The 23,626-nt window shown below is 43.6% G+C and overlaps 1 protein-coding gene across 13 annotated transcripts in view; it reads left to right on the top strand.

Moving 5' to 3' along the window:
* PRPF40B (pre-mRNA processing factor 40 homolog B) overlaps nucleotides 1-23,626 on the top strand; it is a 380,564-nt gene that overhangs the window by 217,073 nt on the left and 139,865 nt on the right. For all 13 annotated transcript variants that reach the window (XM_063952768.1, XM_063952770.1, XM_063952767.1 and 10 more), the window contains 2 exons: nucleotides 20,598-20,783; nucleotides 21,662-21,773. In XM_063952768.1, coding sequence (XP_063808838.1) covers nucleotides 20,598-20,783; nucleotides 21,662-21,773 — 298 coding nt within the window. The remainder of the gene's footprint in view (nucleotides 1-20,597; nucleotides 20,784-21,661; nucleotides 21,774-23,626) is intronic.

The raw sequence follows: 23,626 nt of genomic DNA, 5'->3' as shown, positions 1-23,626 counted from the left end.
GAGGAGGGTCATAGGGGGAGGAGCCAGTGCACACCAGGTAGTCCTAAAGCTTTTACTTTTGTGCCCAGTCTCCTGCGGAGCCGCTATTCCCCATGGTCCTTTCGGAGTCCCCAGCATCCACTACGGACTATGAGAAATAGAATTATCGGTAAGTAAATTCTTATTTTAAATCCATTTTTATTCCATGATGTAAAAAAAGAAACATTTTTTTTTACAGCCACTATAAATGTAATTTTAATTTAAAACCATGCCCTTTTCCGGTAAGTCTTCCCAGTAGGCCTACTCAGATACAGTATATAATAGATATATACTGTACAGTGGTCTGTTATGTACAGTGTTTGAGTGTACTGAAAACTTTATATAAAGTATCCTTACTATAACCATATTGTCATCGTAATCCTCAAGTTCTCAAAAGACCTAGGTCCTGGCACTACAAACACACATCTATTTGGAAATCTATAAAAAAAAAGTAGGGCTCCCATAATTTTGGAATGAAACCTAAAGTTTGTTCGTGCTACAAAACGCACACCAAACACACCCAAACTCCCTTTAAGGTGCCCAATAAAAAAAAATACAGATGTTTCCACAGTCATTTGACCTACTACTATTTCCTATCGCGGGTCGTTTGCGGCAAACAGTGTGCCTGTGGCTGTTAGCACACATGCATATGCATCCACTTCCATTGGAACGCTTTGGTGCAATTGCACCCACTACTAGATGCAAATATGGGTGAATAGTCACTGCCACAATGCATGTACATATGCATCGTGGCAAGGACCTATCTGTAGGTGCTTATCCCAAATTATTCTAGTATTTATCTGTGTACTTAAGGCTGGGTACACACTTGAAATCTTTGCGACAGCCCATCCCGCCGGCAGCAGATGATTAGGTAAGCGATACACAATTACCAATCGGACTCTTGATATATCTGAGCTGACATCACAAGTGAGCATGCATTCACATTTGTCCGTCCAGTTGTAATGTCACTGCCTGCAGCTCCTGCTGCCATCTAATGGGTGGGCCAGCGGTCCGCCTGCATACACATGAATGTGAAGCAATATATCATCATTGGCTGTGCAGCAGGGCAGATCAGATATGTCTGTGAACAACATCATTCACAGACATATCTTCTGTACACTGATACACTATGCAATATATATCCTTCATTGGCTTAAAGACAATATATTGCATAGTGTGTACCCAGCTATAAGAGTCTGAATAAGGAAAAAATGAGCATTGTGAGTTAATGGTTTCTAGACCGAAAGAAAAGATCAACAGTCCTGGGAAAACCATGACACATGGGAGCCCTATATAAGTTATTAAGCATCGTGCTTGAGATTTACTTCCAAGATGTATCAATGTCTGGGGATCACTTTCACTAATTAGTTGAATACAATTAGATTACATCTCACAAAGTAAAGATCGCCATACATCAGCAATCAATTGGGGCAAATTGGCATTTTGCAGATGACTGTGCAAATAAATCTGCAATGAGATGAGCTTCCTGCATGTTTGATTTCACATAGTGATATTTTGGTGACATCGTTAAATGCATAATCAGGAAAGAGTTTATTCACTTTGCTCCCAAGCTGCAATTGCAATCATTAATCTTCAACAGATGAGCACACCTGAATGCATACAGCTGTTGACTGACCGGCTATGTTTTAAGGCCTCCATACACAAATCAGTTGGGGCTGTAGATTGCTAGCGTATGGTAACGATCGGCAGATTTGCAGACAGTTTCTAGTAAACTGATGAGCCTTTCAAGATTGGCAGATTACTGAAAATCATCTGCAAATCACTGAAAAAATACTTGAAATGTATGCGCAGATTGATGGATTGGGAAATCTTTCAATCTGGGGAACAATCTAAAAATCTGCAGATTGCTTTTTGCGATTGCTGATGTACGAGGGCCTTTGGACAACCTGCTTTAACAATCCCAATTGATTTTCGGTCTGAATCTGTGATCTGTGAACCCCAATACATTACAGATTTATTTGCACAATCATCTGCAAATCAGCAAATTGCCCCAGTTGATTGCTGAATTATGGGGGCCTATAGTCAAGCCAAACTGTCACCAATCAACTGCTGATTGCAGATCTACTTTCCATTTCTGACACCTCTTTACTATCCATTCCATTGGACTCTTGCAGACAGACATATTGACTAGATGAAGGCAGTAGTCAAATTAAAAGTTCAAATTATGCAGTAATGCAAATATTTTCTATTTGTGTTAATGCACAAATTTGCCATGTGCATCCATTGGTGCGGGCCCTCATCCTAGCTTTTGGAAATATAATTCTGCACCTATTTTGTTTGCTTTGAAAGTACTCTGATAATATACATGGTGGAAGACTGTTAATAAATAATAAAATAAAACTGGAAATCTCATCCACCTACCAGTTTGCCACTTTAGGAACACCATCTTCATTAACTGTAACCTTTACATTTTTTCCTAAAATTGTTATTATAAATTTTTTGTTGCATTGATCAAATTCCATCTGTAAATTTGGTTTTCCATATACAGTGCTTCCGGAAAGTATTCACAGCGCTTCACTTTTTCCACATTTTATTATGTTACAGCCTTATTCCAAAATGGAATTCATTTATTTTTTCCCCCCTCAAAATTCTACACACAATACCCCATAATTACGTGAAAAACGTTTTTTTTTTAGATTTTTGCAAACACACATTTATTGCTGTGCGGCATGTGTGCATCAGTGGTAGGTGTTTACGGTACCTGTTTCCTGTTGCTATGCAGTGTATGGGAGATACCTCTATTCCAGAGGTTCTCAAGGCACCCCAATGATCCCGGTTTTAGATATATCCATGGCTCAGCAGAGATGGTAAAATAGGATTTTAATACCTACCGGTAAATCCTTTCTCTTAGTCCGTAGAGGATGCTGGGGACGCTTCAAGAACCATGGGGTATAGATGGGATCCGCAGGAGACATGGGCACTTTAAGACTTTGAAAGGGGTGTGAACTGGCTCCTCCCACTATGCCCCTCCTCCAGACTCCAGTTATAGGAACTGTGCCCAGGGAGACGGGCATTTCGAGGAAAGGATTTATTGTTAACTAAGGTGAGATACATACCAGCTCACACCTCAAGCACGCCGTACAACATGGCATTTCACAGAAACCCAGTCAACGGCATGAACAATGTCAGCAACAGGCTGACTACAACATAATACACCTTGTGTGTAAACATAACCAATAACTAATAACTGCAGACAGAGTCCGCACTGGGCGGGCACCCAGCATCCTCTACGGACTAAGAGAAAAGGATTTACCGGTAGGTATTAAAATCCTATTTTCTCATACGTCCTAGAGCAGGCATTCCCAACCACGGTCCTCAAGGCACACTAACAGTGCAGGTTTTAGTGATATCCAGGCTTCAGCACAGGTGACTTAATTACTTGCTCAGTTATTTTGATTTAACCATCTGTGCTGCAGCCTGGATATCACTAAAACCTGCACTGTTGGTGTGCCTTGAGGACCGTGGTTGGGAATGCCTGTCCTAGAGGATGCTGGGGATGCTTTAAGAACCATGGGGTTTATACCAAAGCTCTAGAATTGGCGGGAGAGTGCGGATCTCTGCAGCACCGATTGACCAAACATGAGGTCCTCATCAGCCAAGGTATCAAACTTGTAAAATTTAGCAAAAGTGTTTGAATCCGACCAAGTAGCTGCTCGGCAGAGACTCCTCGGGCAGCCGCCCAGGATGAGCCCACTTTCCTGGTAGAGTGGGTCTTCACTGATTTCGGTAACGGCAATCCAGCCGTAGAATGAGCATGCTGAATTGTATTGCAGATCCAGCGCGCAATAGTCTGCTTTGAAGCAGCCGTTCCCAATCTTGTTGGCAGCATACAGAACAAACAGAGCTTCCATTTTCCTAAGTTGAGCCATTCTGGCGACATAAATCTTCAAGGCCCTGACCACATCGAGAGATTTGGACTCCTCGAAGGCGTCAGTAGCCACCGGTACCACAATAGGCTGGTTCATGTGGAACGATGAAACCACATTCAGCAGAAATTGTTGACGAGTCCTCAACTCCGCTCTATCTTCATGGAAGATTAAATAAGGACTCTTGTGAGGCAAAGCCGCTAACTCTGACACCCGCCTTGCGGATGCTAAGGCCAATAGCATGACCACTTTCCAAGTGAGAAATTTCAATTCAACCTTTTCTAAAGGTTCAAACCAATGTGAATGAAGAAAATGCAACACCACGTTAAGATCCCATGGTGCCACTGGGGGCACAAATGGAGGTTGGATGTGCAAAACTCCTTTCACGAATGTCTGAACTTCTGGGAAGGAGGCCAATTGTTTCTGAAAGAAAACAGATAAGGCCGAAATTTGTACTTTAATCAAGCCTAACTTTAGACCCGCACCCACACTTGCTTGCAGAAAATGGAGAAAACGCCCTAACTTCCGTAGGAGCCTTCTTGGATTCACACCAAGACACATATTTTCTCCAAATATGGTGATAATGTTTAGACGTTACTCCTTTTCTAGCCTGAAGAAGTGTGAAAATAACTTCACTGGGAGTACCCTTTCGGGCTAGGATCCGGCGTTCAACCGCCAAGCCATCAAACGTAGCCGGAAGAGGCCAGGGATCTCTTATGAGTAATTCCTGAAGATCTGGATATAAAACCCTCCTTGGCCAGTCCGGAGCAATGAGGATCACCTGAACCTTTGCTCTTCTTATGATCTTTAACACCTTTGGAATGAGTGGCAGCGGAGGAAACACGTACACCGACTGAAACACCCATGGTGTTACCAGCGCGTCCACCGCTATTGCTTGAGTGTCCCTCGACCTGGAAAAATATCTCTGAAGTTTCTTGTTGAGGCGAGACGCCATGATGTCTATTTGAGGAATTCCCCAAAGACTTGTCACTTCTGTGAAAACCTCTTGATGAAGACCCCACTCTCCTGGATGGAGATTGTGTCTGCTGAGGAAGTCTTCTTCCCAGTTGTCCACTCCTGGAATAAAGATTGCTGACAGAGCGCTTGCATGTCTCTCCGCCCAGCGGAGAATTTTTGTGGCCTCTGCCATTGCTGCCCTGCTCTATGTTCAGTCCTGGCGGTTTATGTGCGCTACTGCTGTTATATTGTCCGATTGTATTAGGACGGGCCTGTTGCGAGTAAGACGTTCCGCCTGAAGGAGGCCATTGTAAATGGCCCTTAACTCCAGAACGTTTATGTGTAGACAAACTTCCTGGCTTGACCATTTTCCCTGGAAGTTTTCCCCCTGAGTGACTCCTCCCCAGCCTCGGAGACTCGCATCCGTGGTTACTAGGATCCAGTCCTGGATCGTGAACCTGCGTCCCTCTAGGAGGTGAGAGCTGTGCAGCCACCACAGGAGTGAGATTCTGGTCTTGGAGGATAGGATTATTTTCCGGTGTATTTGCAGATGAGATCCGGACTACTTGTCCAACAGGTCCCACTGAAACACCCTGGCGTGGAATCTGCCAAATTGAATGGCCTCGTAGGCCGCCACCATCTTCGCCAGCAGCCGAGTGCATTGATGAATTGAAACTCTCGCTGGTTTCAGAATTTGTTTGACCAAACTCTGAATTTCCAGAGCCTTCTCTTCTGGAAGAAAAATTCTCTGTAATTCCATGTCCAGAATCATTCCCAAAAACAACAGCCGCTTTGTCGGATTCAACTGTGACTTCAGCAGGTTTAGGAGCCAACCATGTTGTTGCAGAACCTTCAGGGAGAGCGCAATGTCCTGCTCCATCTTGTTTTTGGACCTCGCCTTTATCAGGAGATCGTCCAGGTAAGGAATAATTGTGACTCCTTGCTTGCGAAGGAGAACCATCATTTCCGCCATTACCTTGGTGAAAATCCTCGGAGCCGTGGATAGACCAAACGGCAGCATCTGAAATTGGTAATGACAATCCTGAGTAGCAAACCGCAGGTAAGCCTGATGCGGAGGATATATGGGGATGTGTAAATAGGCATCCTTTATGTCGACTGACACCATGAAACCCCTTCCTCAAGACTGGAGATCACAGCTCGGAGAGATTCCATCTTGAATTTGAATTTCCTTAGGTAAAGATTGAGGGATTTTAGGTTCAGAATTGGTCTGACCGAGCCGTCTGGCTTCGGGACCACAAACAGGCTTGACTAAAAGCCTTCTCCCTGACAATAACTTGATTCCGACATAACTTTTGTATTGCCTCACATACTACCTCCTCCCTGTTCGGAAGAGAAGCTGGTAAGGCTGATTTGAAAAAATGTCGAGGGGGCACGTCTTGAAACTCCAGTTTGTACCCCTGGGACACTATTTCTAGAATCCACGGGTCTAGGGCCGAACAAGCCCAGAAATGACTGAAAAGTTTGAGACGTGCCCCCACCGGTGCGAACTCCCGCAGAGGAGCCCCAGCTTCATGCGGTGGATTTGGCGGAAGCCGGGGAGGACTTCTGCTCCTGAGAACCTGCCACGGCCGGAGATCTTTTACCTTTTCCTCTTCCTCTATTAGCAAGGAAGGAACAAGCTCGGCCTTTTTTGTATTTATTTGGCGAAAGGACTGCATCTGCAAGTGGTGAGCTTTCTTTTGTTGTGGAGGAACATAAGGCAAAAAAGACGACTTACCCGCGGTAGCCGTAGATACCAACTCAGCGAGACCTTCACCAAACAATACACCACCTTTATACGGTAGAGACTCCATAGCTTTCTTAGAGTCAGCATCAGCATTCCATTGATGAATCCACAATGCTCTCCTAGCTGATGGCATTTGCCCTCGATCCCAAGAGGCCAATATCTCTCGCCGCTTCCTTTAAGTAGGCTGCAGCGTCCCTGATATAACCTAGCGTTAAAAGGATGGCCTCCCTATCCAGCGTATCTATATCAGATGACAAGTTATCTGCCCACTTTTCTATAGCACTACTCACCCACGCAGATGCAATAGCTGGTCTGAGTAGTGTATCTGTGGTGACCTAAATGGATTTTAGCGTATTTTCCTGTCTACGATCCGCAGGATCCTTAAGGGCTGCCATGTCAGGAGACGGTGAAGCCACCTTTTTAGACAACCGTGACAGCGCCTTGTCTACAATGGGAGGTGACTCCCACTTTTCTCTATCCCCAGCGGGGAACGGATACACCATTTGAATCCTTTTGGGAATCAGAAACTTTCTGTCAGGATTTTCCCACATCTTTTCAAAGAGGGCATTCAGTTCATGAGAGGGAGTAAACGTTACCTCAGGTTTCTTTCCCTTAAACATACAGACCCTAGTATCAGGAACCGCAGGGTCCTCGATGATACGCAACACGTCTTTTTTTTCCACAATCATGTACTGAATGCTTTTTGCCAATTTTGGGTCTAATCTGGTATCACTATAGTCGACACTGGAGTCAGTGTCTGTGTCGGTATCTGTGTCTGCTAACTGTGCAAACGAACGTTTATGTGACCCCGAGGGGGTCTGTACCTGTGATAACACATCTCTTATTAATAAGAGCCACATTAGCATTCAAAGCATTCAACACATTTACCCAGTCAGGAGTCGGCGGTGCCGACAGGGTCACTCGCACAGCCGTTTCTGCCCCCAACGCAGTCTCCTCCTGGGAAGAGCACTCCGCCTTAGACATGCCGACACACCTGTACCGACACCCACAGACACACTGGGCCAAAAGAGGGACAGACCCACAGTAATGCCTGTCAGAGAACCCCCCCCCCCCCCCCCCCCCCGTGATATCAGTGGTGAGGAAGGACCAGCGTCTCTGCAGCTCCTGGAGAGAAAATGGCGCTGATGAGAGCTGTGAGGGCTAAGCCCCGTCCCCAACATGGCGCGCTTCAGCTCGCTCTTTTACAAACAAATAATGCCAGCGGGGGTATGAATTTAGTGCCACTTCAATGTCACTCTGCCAGCTTTTAAAGAGGTGTTTTAATACCAGCATGCGGTGGAAACCGCTGGTACCTGTAGTACTACTACTAAAAAAATACCCCAATAAAAACAGGACACACACACCGTGACAGTACAACTTTATTACATACATGCACACCAACATACACACATACTTACCTATGTTCCCACGAGGCTCGGTCCTCTTCTCCATGTAGAATCCTAGGGGTACCTGTGAAAAAAATTATACGCACATAATCCAGTGAAGAATCCGACCTTTGAATAATCCGCGTACTTGGCAAAAAAATAAAACGGAAACCCAACCATGCACTGAAAGGGGTCCCCAGCATCCACTAGGACGTCAGAGAAAATAAGATTTTACTTACCGATAAATCTATTTCTCGTAGTCCGTAGTGGATGCTGGGCGCCCATCCCAAGTGCGGATTGTCTGCAATACTTGTACATAGTTATTGTTACAAAAATCGGGTTATTCTTGTTGTGAGCCATCTTGTCAGAGGCTCCTTCGTTGTTATCATACTGTTAACTGGGTTCAGATCACAGGTTGTACGGTGTAATTGGTGTGGCTGGTATGAGTCTTACCCGGGATTCAATATCCTTCCTTATTATGCACGCTCGTCCGGGCACAGTGATACAATGTAGCGCCTATGCGCTCTATTGTAGCCAATGGTGGGAACTTTGCGGTCAGCGGTTGACCGAAAGTAACCTCACCGCTGACCGCAAAGTTCCCACCATTGGCTACAATGGAGCGCATAGGCGCTACATTGTATCACTGCCGTGTGCTGCCTGACAGACACTACAGGAGCACACAGCCAATCAGGAGGGTGTCACGACGTGGCGCTCCCTGATTGGCTGAAGGGACCCTCTTTGACAGGAGTCAGGGGGGGTCCTGGCAGTCGGGGAAAGGGGTCCCATGTGTAAACATGGGACCCCTTTAAGTGCGTGGTCGGGTTTCCGTTTTATTTTTTTGCCAAGTACGTGGATTATTCAAAGGTCGGATTCTACACTGGATTATGTGAGTATAATTTTTTTCACAGGTACCCCTAGGATTCTACATGGAGAAGAGGACCGAGCCTCGTGGGAACATAGGTAAGTATGTGTGTATGTTGGTGTGCATGTATGTAATAAAGTTGTACTGTCACGGTGTGTGTGTCCTGTTTTTATTGGGGTATTTTTTTAGTAGTAGTACTACAGGTACCAGCGGGCCCGGTTTTCCACCGCATGCTGGTACTTGTGGTTCTCCAAGTACCAGCTTGCGGGGGAGGCTTGCTGGGACTTGTAGTACTGCTACTAAAAACAATATTCACAATTTCACACAAGGCTATCAGCCCCCCATCCGCCGCCCTTAGATGGGGGGGACAGCCTCGGGCTTCACCCCTGGCCCTTGGGTGGCTGGAGGGGGGGGACCCCTTGATTGAAGGGGTCCCCACTCCTCCAGGGTACCCCGGCCAGGGGTGACTAGTTGGGGTTTTAATGGCACGGCCGCAGGGACCGATATCAAAGTGTCCCCCGGCTGTGGCATTATCTCCCCAGCTAGTGGAGCCCGGTGCTGGTTTCAGAAATATGGGGGACCCCTACGCTTTTTGTCCCCCCGTATTTTTGGAACCAGGACCAGGCGCAGAGCCCGGTGCTGGTTGATTAAATATGGGGGAACCCCTGTAATTTCCCCCCCCATATTTTTTCAACCAGGACCGGCTCAAAGAGCCCGAGGCTGGTTGTGCTTAGGAGGTGGGACCCCACGCAATTTTTTCCAGAATTTTTAAGACTTTAATCAACTTTTTAAGGTACACAATGAAGCCCTGCACGGATCTCACAGATCCGGACGGGATTCCTTGTGTTTTTTCAGGCAGTGTTTTACTCATCACTCCCATAAAACACTGCCTGATATTACGAATCACATCGACATCGGAAAAAACGATTGCGCAAAACTCGGCAGCTTAGTGAATGATCGTATCAGGATTCAAAAAGTTGCAGTAAAATGCACCAGATACCATTCGAGTTCAAACACCCTTCAAAACGGCCAAAACACGAATCTTTGTAAATATACCCCAAGGTCTGAGTTATTGCTGCACACACTTAAAGAGCTATAAATTATATAAATACAATCAAGACACATAGGAGGATTTGTGATTATTTTTATTTTATTTAATGTTTGTGATTGTTGTCTCATGATTTTTCACATTCTCAGGTATTTTAATTTGATGAAATTAAAAGTAAAATTTTAAATACACTTACTCTTTTCCTAAAAGCGCGCCAACAAAGAGACAATCCTTTTCTTTCTAGTATTGCTCTAATCTTTCCCAAAGCAGGACAGGCACATTTGCAGACAGGATGGTGGGAAATATCCCTCTAATAAGGATTCTTCTGCCGAAATTGACAGTTTGCCGGTATCCGACATACAGATCACAATTCAGAACCAGAAAATCAATAAAAGGTATTGCTGACTTTTAAGGCACCACTGAATTCAGTTATAGACTGTATGGAAAACAGCACACATAAAACGGGCTTACAAAAGAATCAAAATAAGGGGATATTGTATGTGAAAAAAGCTACCTATTTATGTTTTTCTCATTAGACTCAATGCAAATTGGAGATTTACTAACATTTGGTTTGTACAATCAACCAAAAATCCAACACAAAATCAACCAAACAATAGACTAGTAAATGACAGGCGTTTTTAACTTCAAAAACACATTCTTTTGTCTAAACATTTATCATGCCTAAAAAATGAGATGATAGACGCTATGCTGATGTTTTTGCAATTGAGCAATTATCAGTAAATTGCGAATGCATATGCTTTGCACTACGCATGTGCCAAAATCTAAGGCTGGCTACACATCAATATGACGGCCAGTCTTCCCCGAGTTTCCTTCGACCTGGACCATGCAACCTTTGCCGTACACACTACTTGATGTTCCGTCCTTCCTTACACTCATCAGCCAGGCATACGATATCGTCTGAGTGACCGTACAGCACGGCCAACCAGACGATATTGCGATTATGCGTACATACTAGACGATGTAGACGATTTGTCATTCCAATATAGCAAATTATCCCTATTTTGTTCTAGTGGGTACCCATCCTAATAGGCACGGTTTATGGGCGGTGGCGAGTAAGTGGCTTCACAAATGCTAGCATGCCATGGGCATTTTTGGGGCGTGTCACTGGGTGTGCCTACGAATTTGTACTCAAATAGCGTGTCTCCGGCATCTCTGTTTAGGCTGTCATGCTGCAAGGCCATTGATTTACTCAAACTGATGATTATTGAAGAATGTGTGTGTGCGCAGGAATGTGTAAGCAGTTGCTGTGCTTGTGCGATGGCTCCATTGGGCGTTTCTACATTTCAGGGCTGCTGGGTTTATTGCATATTTTTGTGCATACTCAGTCTGCACTATCGCAACTGCAATCACCATAGCATCCATCAATGAGTCAGCCAAGAAATTAATAATACTGTAGGAATAAAACAGGTCCAAATGACATGATTTTAGCGGTTTTTATACATTTTTAAAGAAATCAAGAAAAGAGGGTCTGTGCACATCTCTAATAAAAAGGACCTAACCATGTGGTTCACTGTGGCTGTAGGAAGTATTGGCCTCATTCAGATATGGACACAGTGCACATCGCTGCTGCATCTTTGGACTCCCCACCCTCAAATGGCTCAGAGCACTGAGTGTGACCGTTCAGATTCCGTTCTGCTCTTGTGCAGAATGGATCCTACGCAGTTGCTCCACGGTGGGAGATGTACGCAAACCATCACAGGCGACTCTCTATCTGAGACCAGAATTAGAGGAACTACAGCAGCTACTTGCATGTGGTATGTTTTGTCCAATAGAATGTCAGTAGGAAGTGGTAGTTGATTTTTGTCCGATTGTAGGTCAATTTTGAATGCAAGTAACAAAAAAAAACCAACTTTAGACTAAAAAATCAGCCAACATTGACATTGATTTTACAATTAGTTTTAAAATCAACGGTAAATATGGAATTTAGTCAGTCAACACGCTGTTGATGTTGACTGATTTTAGATCTAGTTTAAATCGATCTTTAGTAATGAAGTGAAGAATTTAATGACTCCTAAACCACCGGTGGAGCACAGAGTTCCTAGCATAGGCGTGCGCAGAAGCCAACACAGGTGTACCGCTCTGGAACTTTCCCCTCCACCGAGTCATGGACTGCCTCCTCCACCCCTTGCTCTGACACATAGACTGCTCACCTGGGTAAGCAGTCTATGTACTAGAGGGGATGGGAGTAGTCCATAATGTCTGCTCCTGTGCATGCCTATGGTTCCTAGTCTATGTGAGCCCTTGTGCCCAAACCTACCACCTTTTCCCTGAAGATGAGCCTTTGGTACTCAGATGCTGCAAGGACTACATCCAAACAAGTGAGGATGACATGACCAGGAGTGAGAAGCAATAGTACAAAAAGAAAATGATGGACCAGGCAGATAAAGTAACATAGTAACATAGTATATAAGGTTGAAAAAAGACAATTGTCTATCGAGTTCAACCTATTTGTGGTCTCCTATGCACGATTATTTTGTAGAAAATTTTGACTGAAGTTGATGACTGCCGTTACGTTTTACCCCTCTTTTTTATAATAACCATAGTGCGTGACTATGCCCCGATATCCTTATCCATTAGGAATTTATCTAACCCATTCTTAAAGGTGTTGACTGAGTCTGCCATTACAACTCCCTCAGGCAGGGAATTCCAAACACGTATTGTCCTTACCGTAAAAAAGCCTTTACGCCGTATTGTGCGGAATCTCCTCTAACCTGAGCGAGTGTCCACGAGTTCTCTGTGTTGATCTAACCAAAAAGAGGTCCTGCGCAAGATCTGTATAATGTCCCCTTATATATTTGTAAATGTTGATCATGTCCCCTCTTAATCTCCTCTTTTCCAGTGTAAACATGCCTTGTCTTGCAAGCATTTCCTCGTATTCCAGCGTCTCCATACCCTTAATTAGTTTGGTCGCCCGCCTTTGAACCTTTTCTAGCTCCAGGATATCCTTTTTGTAGTAAGGTGCCCAGAATTGTACACAGTATTCAAGGTGTGGCTTCACAAGTGATTTATATAACGGGAGTATAATACTCTCGTCCCTAGCATCAATTCCCCGTTTTATGCATGCTAATATCTTATTAGCCTTCTACTACTGCTTAGTTTGCTATCTATGAGGACACCTAAGTCCTTTTCCAGTACAGAATCCCCTAATTTTACCCCATTTAGTAGGTAGGTGTTATTTTTGTTCTTGTTACCACAGTGCATTACCTTACACTTGTCTGTATTGAAGCGCATTCTCCATTTCGCTGCCCAAGCTTCTAATTTAACTAAGTCGTTCTAAAGCGACTCAGCATCCCCCTCCGCATTTATAACTTTACACAATTTGGTATCATCTGCAAAAATTGACACCATGCTCTCTAGACCTTCTGTTAGGTCGTTAATGAAAATATTGAACAATAGCGGTCCTAATACTGAGCCTTGCGGCACACCACTTAACACTTCAGTTCAAGTTGAAAAAGATCCATTAACCACAACGCGCTGCTCCCTATTATCTAACCAGTTTTTGACCCAAGTGCATATTGTGCTTCCTAGCCCTGATTCTTGTAGCTTGTAGATAAGCACCACAGAGAGACAAGATACAGAGACTATGGAAGCTGGTGCAAAGCTTACACATAGTAATCATATAAACAAATATTCCAAACAGGAACAAGGCTATTACCGTCATTATGCATACCTCCCAACAATTAGACATGCAAAATCCAGCAAAAATAGACTCCCACTCCAATCCAAATAATGTCCACCTCGATTCGAATCAAAATCCCAACCTTTGGGTAAAACTCCACCCAAGTGTGCGATCGCATGTGTAACAGAGCTGCACAAACTGATTTTGTGCAGTCTCTATGCAGCCCAGGACTTACTCAGCCACTGCAATCACATCAGCCTGTTCGCAACCGGATTTGATGTCAGACACCCTCCCTGAAAACGCTTGATCCCGCCTGCGTTTTCCCGGACACACCCTGAAAACAGTAAGTTGCCACCCACTAACGGCGTCTTCCTGTCAATCTCCCTGCGAATGCCCGTGCAAATGGATCCTTCGCACAATCCTCTTGCTGTCCGACGATCCCCGTTGCAGACATCCGTTGCGCCTGCACATTGCGGTGCATTCACATGCACAGTTCGGATTTGATCGCCCGCTGTGCCAAAAAAGGCACAGCAGCGATCAGATCTGAATGACCCCCTTTGTGCCACAAATCAGTTTGGCTGTCACACACAAGTAAGTAGAAACACATAGCGCGGACTGTCACCAGGGAAACTAAATGTGGCTAGTGTTACACTTTAACTTGTAACCAGGAGCTAAGAGTAGTAGCAGCATATTATACAGCACTAAAGACACACATTTACTAACCCCAAGGTGATCCTTTCACCCTCCTGGTACTGCCTATTATTGTTAACTGGAAGAGAGCCAAGCCAGATACCAAAGCACTACTAGTAGCAGACCTCGCTTGATAATACATAATACTGGGTCTCCCAGAACAAGAGATCACTTAAAGACAAACAGTCATAGAATGATTTTTATGAGTAGATTCATATTACTTCCCCCACATAGTTTCTACCTGTCAGCTGTCCCCTAGAATAATCATACCTCCCAACTTTGATGATGAATGAAGAGGGACTCCTGTGCGGCCAAGCCGTGGCTGCTGGAAAAAGGTGGCGGTATTGCTGCGATCACGAGCCACGCCCCCATTCTCCGTCACTGCCCCCAGTCCCTCTGTCTCCATGCGTACACAGTGTCTATTCACCAATGCTCTACAGCAGAGCAGCGAGTGATAGGGAGCCACCCAAATCCCCACCCCCCTCCCCACCGCGGGACACTGCGGCCCGCAGGTGGGACAGCGGGACAATTCCAAAATAACAGGACTGTCTCACTAAAATCCTGACAGTTGGGAGGTATGGTATAATGCCTTAAACCCCCTGGTGCTCATGCGGAATTGGAAGCATCAAATCAATAAGTTCTTAAGAGCTGCACACAAAACTACTGCACTTTGCACCCTTATCTGAGTCTGGGACATCTGAAGATGTACTCGGCTCTGTACCAGTGGCAAGAAAAGCAGCTAGCTTCCCCTGGTGACCACCATCATCATCATCATCATCAGTGTGATAACTGCACATGATATGCCTGCTGACAGGCCTACCTGCATCTCTGCCTGGTTCTGTCTCCATATGTAATCACTAAGCCCAGGATTCTTATCTTCTAACCTATTCTAATCCTTTCCCATTACACTTAAAATTTCAGTTTCTTTTTATGTATCAGGGAGTAACATACTCAATTTCTCTAGGACCTAAAATGACCTAATCAGGGTGTTAGTACCTAAAATGACCTATTTCGACTGTTAGAACTTAAAAAGACCTAATTTTGTTACTTAAGTTGAAACTATATAAAGTTACTGTGGAAATGTGTGAAAACAGAAGGCAGGTAGTTCCAGCATCACTCTGTGTGATTTGATTTCTGATTTAGGTGTATTGAACCTGCTGTCCACCATGGTGGCGCTGTCACATATGTATATGTGTGTGGTCAGACTCATACTATACTGTCAAGAAGCTGGAAGAAGAAACTCTCCCAATGCATTTCAGGTCATGTAGGAAGTGAGGAACAAAGTGGCTCCTGGACCAGTTGGGGCACCCATAGCCAAGAAGTTGGAGGTTGTCCTGGCAAGCAATCACAATTTCAGGAAGATTGAAAAAGTGGGTCTTGTTCTCTGTGCAAAAAACACTGCCCTGGAATCCTATGGAAATAGCAGCCATGAAATATGCCCCCCTTACCTCATGTGATGTGGAGCGCAGTTTTATTGCATTGAAGCAAATTTTAATGACAGAAGAGGTTTTACTTCTGAAAACCTGTCAAACTATTTTGTTGTTCAGTGTCATGTTAGGAGTAGGAATGTTCTAACAAAGGGATTTCAAATGAGTATTTTTCGTATATGGCACGGTGTTTCACACATACAGATATGTCCTTATATATCATCGCAACATACTGTATTAAAGCAGGAGCATGCGCATATGCCTGTTAGGAATCCTAATAGTCGTATCTGCGGATCCGTCCACCTCTAATTATGTTGCATTTACTGTAGCATGTCCTTAATATTCTTTGCCTACATTTCTCTCCCCTGTCCTTTTCCCATTCTACCCCTAAATTCTTAATGAGGTGCAAGTGGAAGTAGATAACTAGATTCAAATGTACAGTATGCATACTCATCATTGGTGTGCATGCACATTATTACTGTACTGTACAGTACTGAGTATGCTGGTGTTGGTCGCATAGGACAAGCATACATTACTAACAACATAGCTTGTAACTTGTCACAGTTACAAACGAATAGTTGAATGACGAGTTATTACATGCCATTGAGTCTAATATAATTTCCTTGACCGATGACGATGCTAATAAAGTGTTGTTTGACCACTTGGAGTTTTCACGTCTACCTGATGAAACCCCTAGGGTTTTATTTCAGAAGATCATTAGATTATGTAAAAGGGAAATAGAGTGAATGCTTCATGGACAATTTTTGTCCGAGTACTATAGAGCAAAAAAAATCCCTAGGGGTTTCAGAGTTAGGAACATACCGACTTTTGGTCGCAATAATTTGGCATTCTGCACTAAATGGTGCGGGGTGCTTAATAAGTGCTCATTTGACCTGATGGTCCTCGTTATTGAAGAAGTAGGCGTGAAACTTAAGAAAATTAGATCTGAGATACTAACCTTTAATGATTCATCTCTCCCTGTATTGTCTGTTGATAAGACTAACAACTGGTGCGAACAGATTACTGAACACATTACCTCATTTTATTAACTACATCCAAACGGAAAAAACTAGGTACAGTTAATTTTGATTACACAAACCATCAGGTGTATCCTTGGCTCAAAGGTAATACTGGGCCATATAGACAACGGCGGGCTCATTTTAGACAGTGTAATTTTAATACTACTGACTCCTCTTCTTCAATATCCCAATCTGAGGGTGAAGCCTAGGGCTCTGGCTCTGTTACACATGATGGTTCTAGACCACCAAGCGGGTCCTCTTTTTTAGGGACCGCAACCAGATCAGCCACGGGTCGCGGCAGAGGCCGCAGCACAAGTATCCCGCAAAGGGAAGAAGAAGAGGCGGACGGTCCTAGACACTTTTTAATCTATCTAACCATGTATTAACTGAGCCTGAGACTGAAGTTTTATCTTTGGGATTTTCTTATGTTCCTACATTTGCACATGATAAATTTGAGACATCTGTGGATTGTTACAAATTGGGTAGGAAACTAAGGTTACGTGACTTCTAGTGCAAGTATCAAAAAAAATTGAGGTTGGTAGAGGCCGATTTGACTAAAATTGATGAAAAACCTAGATACTATAACCTTAGTAGGACACAACAGTTTGCTTTGAGGTCTTTGATCAAAAATGATGAATTGGTTATCAGACAGTCCGACAAGGGCGGTGCCATTGTTGTCCAAAATTGGGAGTCGTAGGATGTTGAAATTCAGAGATAACTATCTGATAGTAACATCTACAGTAAGATTCAGTCCAATCCCATGCCTATGATCAAACGTTCTGTGGACAGGTGGTTGGACCTGGCCCCTGCACAAGGATGGATTGATATGGATCTTATTGGTTTTTTGAAGGTGGTTTGCCCAATTTTATATACACTCCCCAAGATCCACAAGTCTCTGGTGGACCTTCCAGGTAGGCCCATTATCTTGGCTCGTAATTCTTTCCTGCAGCCATTAACACAATTTTTGGACATCTTTTTACAACTCATTGTTTTAAGTACACCTAGCTACCTGGGGGACACTGGAAACTTTTTGGACGGTTTGAAAGCAGTGGGTAAGGTTCCACACAATGTTATGCTTGCCACATTAGATGTTAATTTTGTCATCCCTCATGATGAGGGTATTTCTGCTATTGCGGAAGCTTTGACACGATCTACTCAACCTGGTCCCCCTTCTGAATTCCTACTGCAGCTGATACATTTGCTTTTAACTAAGAACCATTTTCTCTATGGCGGTAGCTATTTCATGCAATTGAATGGCACAGCTATGGGGTCGAATTTAGCACCTGCTTACGCTAATTTATATATGGCCCAGTATGAACAAACCCATATTCTCCCCTGATTTGGTCCACAGATCTTATTTTATAAGCGATACTTTGACGGTTTGTTTTTGTTGTGGTGCGGCACTAGTACACAGTTCAATGAAATTGTGGCATTTCTCAACTCCCTTGACACTCCAATAAGATTTTCCAGCTGTATTCATAATTCGGAAATTAATTTTTTGGATGTGAAAATATATCGGACTGCGATACGTTATCTACTACCATGTTCCGGAAGGAAACGGATCGAAATACATTATTATATTCTACTAGCCAGCATCTGAGTCAACTCAAGGAAGGACTTTCTATCTCACAGTTTCTTCGTATATTAAGAATTAATTCAACAAGTGAATTGGCGGACATACAGATAGCTGAGATGTCCTCTCGCTTCCTCGAGCGTGGTTACTCCCCTCACACCATTAAACATTGTCTTGACAAGGCCAATATCAGATTTCTCCAGACCAGTGAAGTACAAAATAGTTCCATTGATTCTTAACGGGTGATCTTCACTAGTAGATTTGACAATGCATCCCATCAGGTAAAGAGAGCTATAGACCAGCATTGGTCGATTATTTCCAGTGATACCTCCTTACCAAGTATGAGGCAGGGACCTCCTCTATGTGCTTATCGGAGGGGTCCTAACCTAAAAGGTCTGCTGATGTGCCCTCTTTTACAGCCTTGCAAGGAACAAAGCACATGGCTACAGAGTAAGAGATTGGGTTGTTTTAAATGTGCCGATTGTACCATTTGTAGGTCTATGCAAATTGGCTCTTCATTCTCTCATCCACACAGTGGTAAGAAGATCCACATTAAATTTTGGCTACACTGTCAGATGGACCATGTCGTGTATATCCTGATATGCCCTTGTGGCTTGGTTTATGTCAGAGACCGTATGACCAACCATAGGTCTACCATTAGAGCTGCTATTGAAACTGGTGAATCTGATAAGCCAGTGGCAAAACATTTTGCGATGGCTGGTCATTCCTTTGCCAGTCTTAAATGTATGTTAATTGACCACTTACCACCCAATGCTAGAGGGGGTGACTACTCTCCATGAATTGAGGAAGAGGGAAGCGAGATGGATTTATGTCCTCTATACAATTTCTCCATGTGGATTAAATGAAAATAATCCATATAACATTTTTTTGAGATAGCCATATTCCATCTTTTTCCTTCCAGAGGTGACCAGTTTTGATTAGCTTTATTTTTTATATATTACAGTATATGTACTGTAATTTTATGTGATGTTGTATTGAGTGTTTTATATATATATATATATATATATATATATATATATATAGAAAAAAAGAGATTCTCATGGGAGCTGAACCACCTCAGATGTCACATACAGATGTATTTATTCTTAAAATTTAACAGTAAATACTGTAACATTATATAAAAGCATCAATAAAACATGCAAATGACTCTGTACCATAAATGAACAATACAGACTGATAATTATTGGACAAATTGTGTATTGATGGTAACCACAATTGGATCGAATACCAATTCTTCCACAAATGCGTTCAGAAGTATGTTCAAATTCACAATCACGTGAATGCCCAACGCGTTTCGTCCATACAGGACTTCATCAGGGGGTCGTGATCTGAGTGGTTATTAGAAAGAGGAAAATAAACTATATGACAAGTTCATTTAGACACGATATTGCTAGATTTCAATTAACTGGACTGTCCATGAGGAAGGTGCCTCTGAGCACCGAAACAGCTGTCGACCTACCTGTTTGTTGCTGGAGGCTTGCACTACTTACCACGTTGAAATGGTGATATGATATTATGCAGTTTTTTGACACCCCATGTGCTTCTACTAATGTTTCTTGCCTCTGGTGCTTTTAAGATCTTATTTTTTGATAAAGATTTTATTATGCAGTAATTTGGAGGTGCTGGTTTCTTTTTTTCTGGGACTATTGTAACATATTATGTATCCAGCACTCCTAACATGGACAATACTGTGTGCGGCAGGCTATACCACTAATCTATATATATATATATACATATATGTAACCGATGGCTGGATTTCTTATGTCTATGTCACGGATTACTTGATTCTAATATTTTATGTACTTTATGCATTTCCCGGTGTCCCTGCCTTATAACCATGTGTTCTATTTTTGGTCATATATGATTGCTGTTTTGCAATTATGACTATGCTATTTGCTGAGAATGATTTGTTAATAAATATACATTGTACAGCTTTACCCGTGACTTCCGGGTTACCCCCGCTAGGTGGAACGCAGGCTGTGGAACGCATGACGCTTCCGGTGACGCCGGATGCATTCCACAGCATTGTTGAGGCGAACGGGCACTTCCGTTATCGGTTGTTTCCAGCCTTGCGGTTTAGCTATTTACAGTGTTTTTGTCAGTATGGATTTAGCATAGTAGCGCTGATATCAGTGTTAGTATTTCGGTACATTGAATTTGTTTCTAAGTGATGTTTTGATGACATGCTGCATCTAAATTCCCATGATGCACGGGACACACATCTCAAGGGTTAATTTTGGAGAAGTATGTGAACTGAGAAATATGTGAAATGTGTAAATAAAATACTATGAGATTACACCAGACAATCTGTTTTCTTTTACAGAATTGACCATAAAAGTCAGTCTGCTGCTTCCAGTCCTCATTCTACAGCAGCTTCTTCTGATGCTGAAATGGCACCCAGTGAGGAGATAGCTGTTGTGCAGCCCCACATACCTGAGCCTATTGACACTGCTGACACAGAGGCTGCACAGGAGGATGCTGCAGCTTACCAGAAAGATATCATCAATAGGTCTGGCCAAGCATTTGTTTGCAACAAGTTTCCATAGAAATAAGTACACTTATTTACTGTCCTATTTATAGATGATTATTTTCTTCAGGACTGAAATGCATATTCTTGTGTTATTTTGACTAAGGGAGGTTTACAATAAATGTCAATTAGAGGGGTTGTCTACCTTCAGATGACATTTACTTATTAATGCAAGTTTTATGAAGATTCTAGATCCTTATGTGCTTTGTAACCAGATGCTTGTAGTCAGGCAGTGCTGTTTATTTGTCATTGTCCTGAGCTCTACTGTGTTATCTGCATTGCATCTATCCAGACAGCAGTTTTGTATCATGTCCCAGGCCTACGGAAACATAGTATAATGACATGACTGAAAAGCACGGAAGGCAATGCATTAGGGACATTCATATATACTGGTGCGCTGGAAAAAAGTGATATATGTAACCATTACTGCTCTATTAGTCTTAGAGAATGAAAGCAAACACTTAGGGGGCGCGATGTAATGACGGTCGAGTACGGCGGCAGTACGGGGGAGCCAGCCCAACTCGGACGTTCTTTTAAAGGGGCAATCAGTTACAAGTCAAAACCATGCCTTGTAAGTGATTGCCCCTTTAGAGAATGTCCAAGTTCAACCAGCATCCTACGCGGCCATCATTGCATCCGGCCCCTAGTTTGTCACTGCACATGATTGCAAGATTTAGAAAAACATTTTTTTTTTTTACTGTACAACTTTCTTTTATACAACCTACTTAAGCTACATATTTGCTTTTGTTTTTTCCTTATGTCTGTGATTTTTGGAATGTTGATTTGTGTAGTACAGTAGCAACTTATTCAATAATGTATTCAGTGTCCCCTAGTTTGTGATTACATTTTATGTTTTGCAGTGATAGCCTCCAAATGGAGGATGAAGGTAAAATGGAGCCAGAGAAAATATTTTATCACTGGAGCACAAAGGAAGAAGCAAAGCAGTTATTTAAGGACCTGCTGAAAGAAAAGGTAAGATATAAGGGTGAAGCTGGGTGCACACTATCCGATATATCATGGGCCCGTCGGCGGGTTTGTACCAGTCATATGTCTGCAAACGGCGTAGTTCATAGAAATATTGTGTCAGCCCTGCGGCACAGGTGATGGGCGATATATTGGCGCATCGTGATGTGTGTACGGGTGGTCAGCCGGCCACCCGTACATTTGTTGCAGGGGCTGCATCCCAATTGGGCAGGCACATGTAAATGCCCGCCTATTTGTAGTGTCGGGATGGTGGTTGGTAAGTGTGTATGCACACATCAATCGTCAGGTAGGTCAGCAGATCAGTCGGACAGCCGATCCATTGTCCTAGTGTGTACTTAGCATTAGAATGATTATTTTCAATATTTTCAAGTTAAAGTGATATAACAAAAAAGTTTTGTGAACAATAATTTACATAATGTAAGGTGACAACAAATACAATGTTTTGTAATACAAACACAATAATTTGTATTAACAATACATTTCTCTAACGTCCTAAGTGGATGCTGGGGACTCCGTAAGGACCATGGGGAATAGCGGCTCCGCAGGAGACTGGGCACATCTAAAGAAAGCTTTAGGACTAACTGGTGTGCACTGGCTCCTCCCCCTATGACCCTCCTCCAAGCCTCAGTTAGATTTCTGTGCCCGACGAGAAGGGTGCACACTAGGGGCTCTCCTGAGCTTCTTAGTGAAAGTTTTAGTTTAGGTTTGTTATTTTCAGTGAGACCTGCTGGCAACAGGCTCACTGCATCGAGGGACTAAGGGGAGAAGAAGCGAACTCACCTGCGTGCAGAGTGGATTGGGCTTCTTGGCTACTGGACATTAGCTCCAGAGGGACGATCACAGGCCCAGCCATGGATGGGTCCCGGAGCCGCGCCGCCGGCCCCCTTACAGATGCTGAAGCAAGAAGAGGTCCATAAATCGGCGGCAGAAGACTTTCCTGTCTTCATAAGGTAGCGCACAGCACTGCAGCTGTGCGCCATTGCTCTCAGCACACTTCACACTCCGGTCACTGAGGGTGCAGGGCGCTGGGGGGGGCGCCCTGAGACGCAATAAAACATGACAGAAATACCTTACATGGCAAAAAATACATCACATATAGCTCCTGGGCTATATGGATGCATTTAACCCCTGCCAGAATATACAAAAAACCGGGAGATAAGGCCGCCGTAAAGGGGGCGGAGCCTATCTCCTCAGCACACTGGCGCCATTTTCCCTCACAGCTCAGTTGGAGGGAAGCTCCCTGCTCTTCCCTGCAGTCACTACACTACAGAAAAAAGAGAGGGGGGCACTAATTAGGCGCAGTATTAAAACATACAGCAGCTATAAGGGGAAAAACACTTATATAAGGTTATCCCTGTATATATATAGCGCTCTGGTGTGTGCTGGCATACTCTCCCTCTGTCTCCCCAAAGGGCTAGTGGGGTCCTGTCCTCTATCAGAGCATTCCCTGTGTGTGTGCTGTGTGTCGGTACGTTTGTGTCGACATGTATGAGGAGAAAAATGATGTGGAGACGGAGCAGAGTGTCTGTAACAGTGATGTCACCCCCTAGGGGGTCGACACCGGAGTGGATGTACTGTTGAAAATTACGTGACAGTGTCAGCTCTATATAAAAAAACAGTGGTTGACATAAGACAGCCGGCTACTCAGCTTGTGCCTGTCCAGACGTCTCATAGGCCGTCAGGGGCTCTAAAGCGGCCGTTACCTCAGATGGCAGATACAGACGCCGACACGGATACTGACTCCTGTGTCGACGGTGAAGAGACAACCGTGATTTCCAGTAGGGCCACACGTTACATGATTGAGACAATGGAAAATGTTTTTATACATTTCCGATAATACG

Source organism: Pseudophryne corroboree, chromosome 2 (genome assembly GCF_028390025.1).
Source record: "Pseudophryne corroboree isolate aPseCor3 chromosome 2, aPseCor3.hap2, whole genome shotgun sequence".
Taxonomy (NCBI): domain Eukaryota; kingdom Metazoa; phylum Chordata; class Amphibia; order Anura; family Myobatrachidae; genus Pseudophryne; species Pseudophryne corroboree.
Note: the sequence above shows the minus strand (reverse complement) of the source record. Positions and strands in the feature narration are given on the sequence as shown.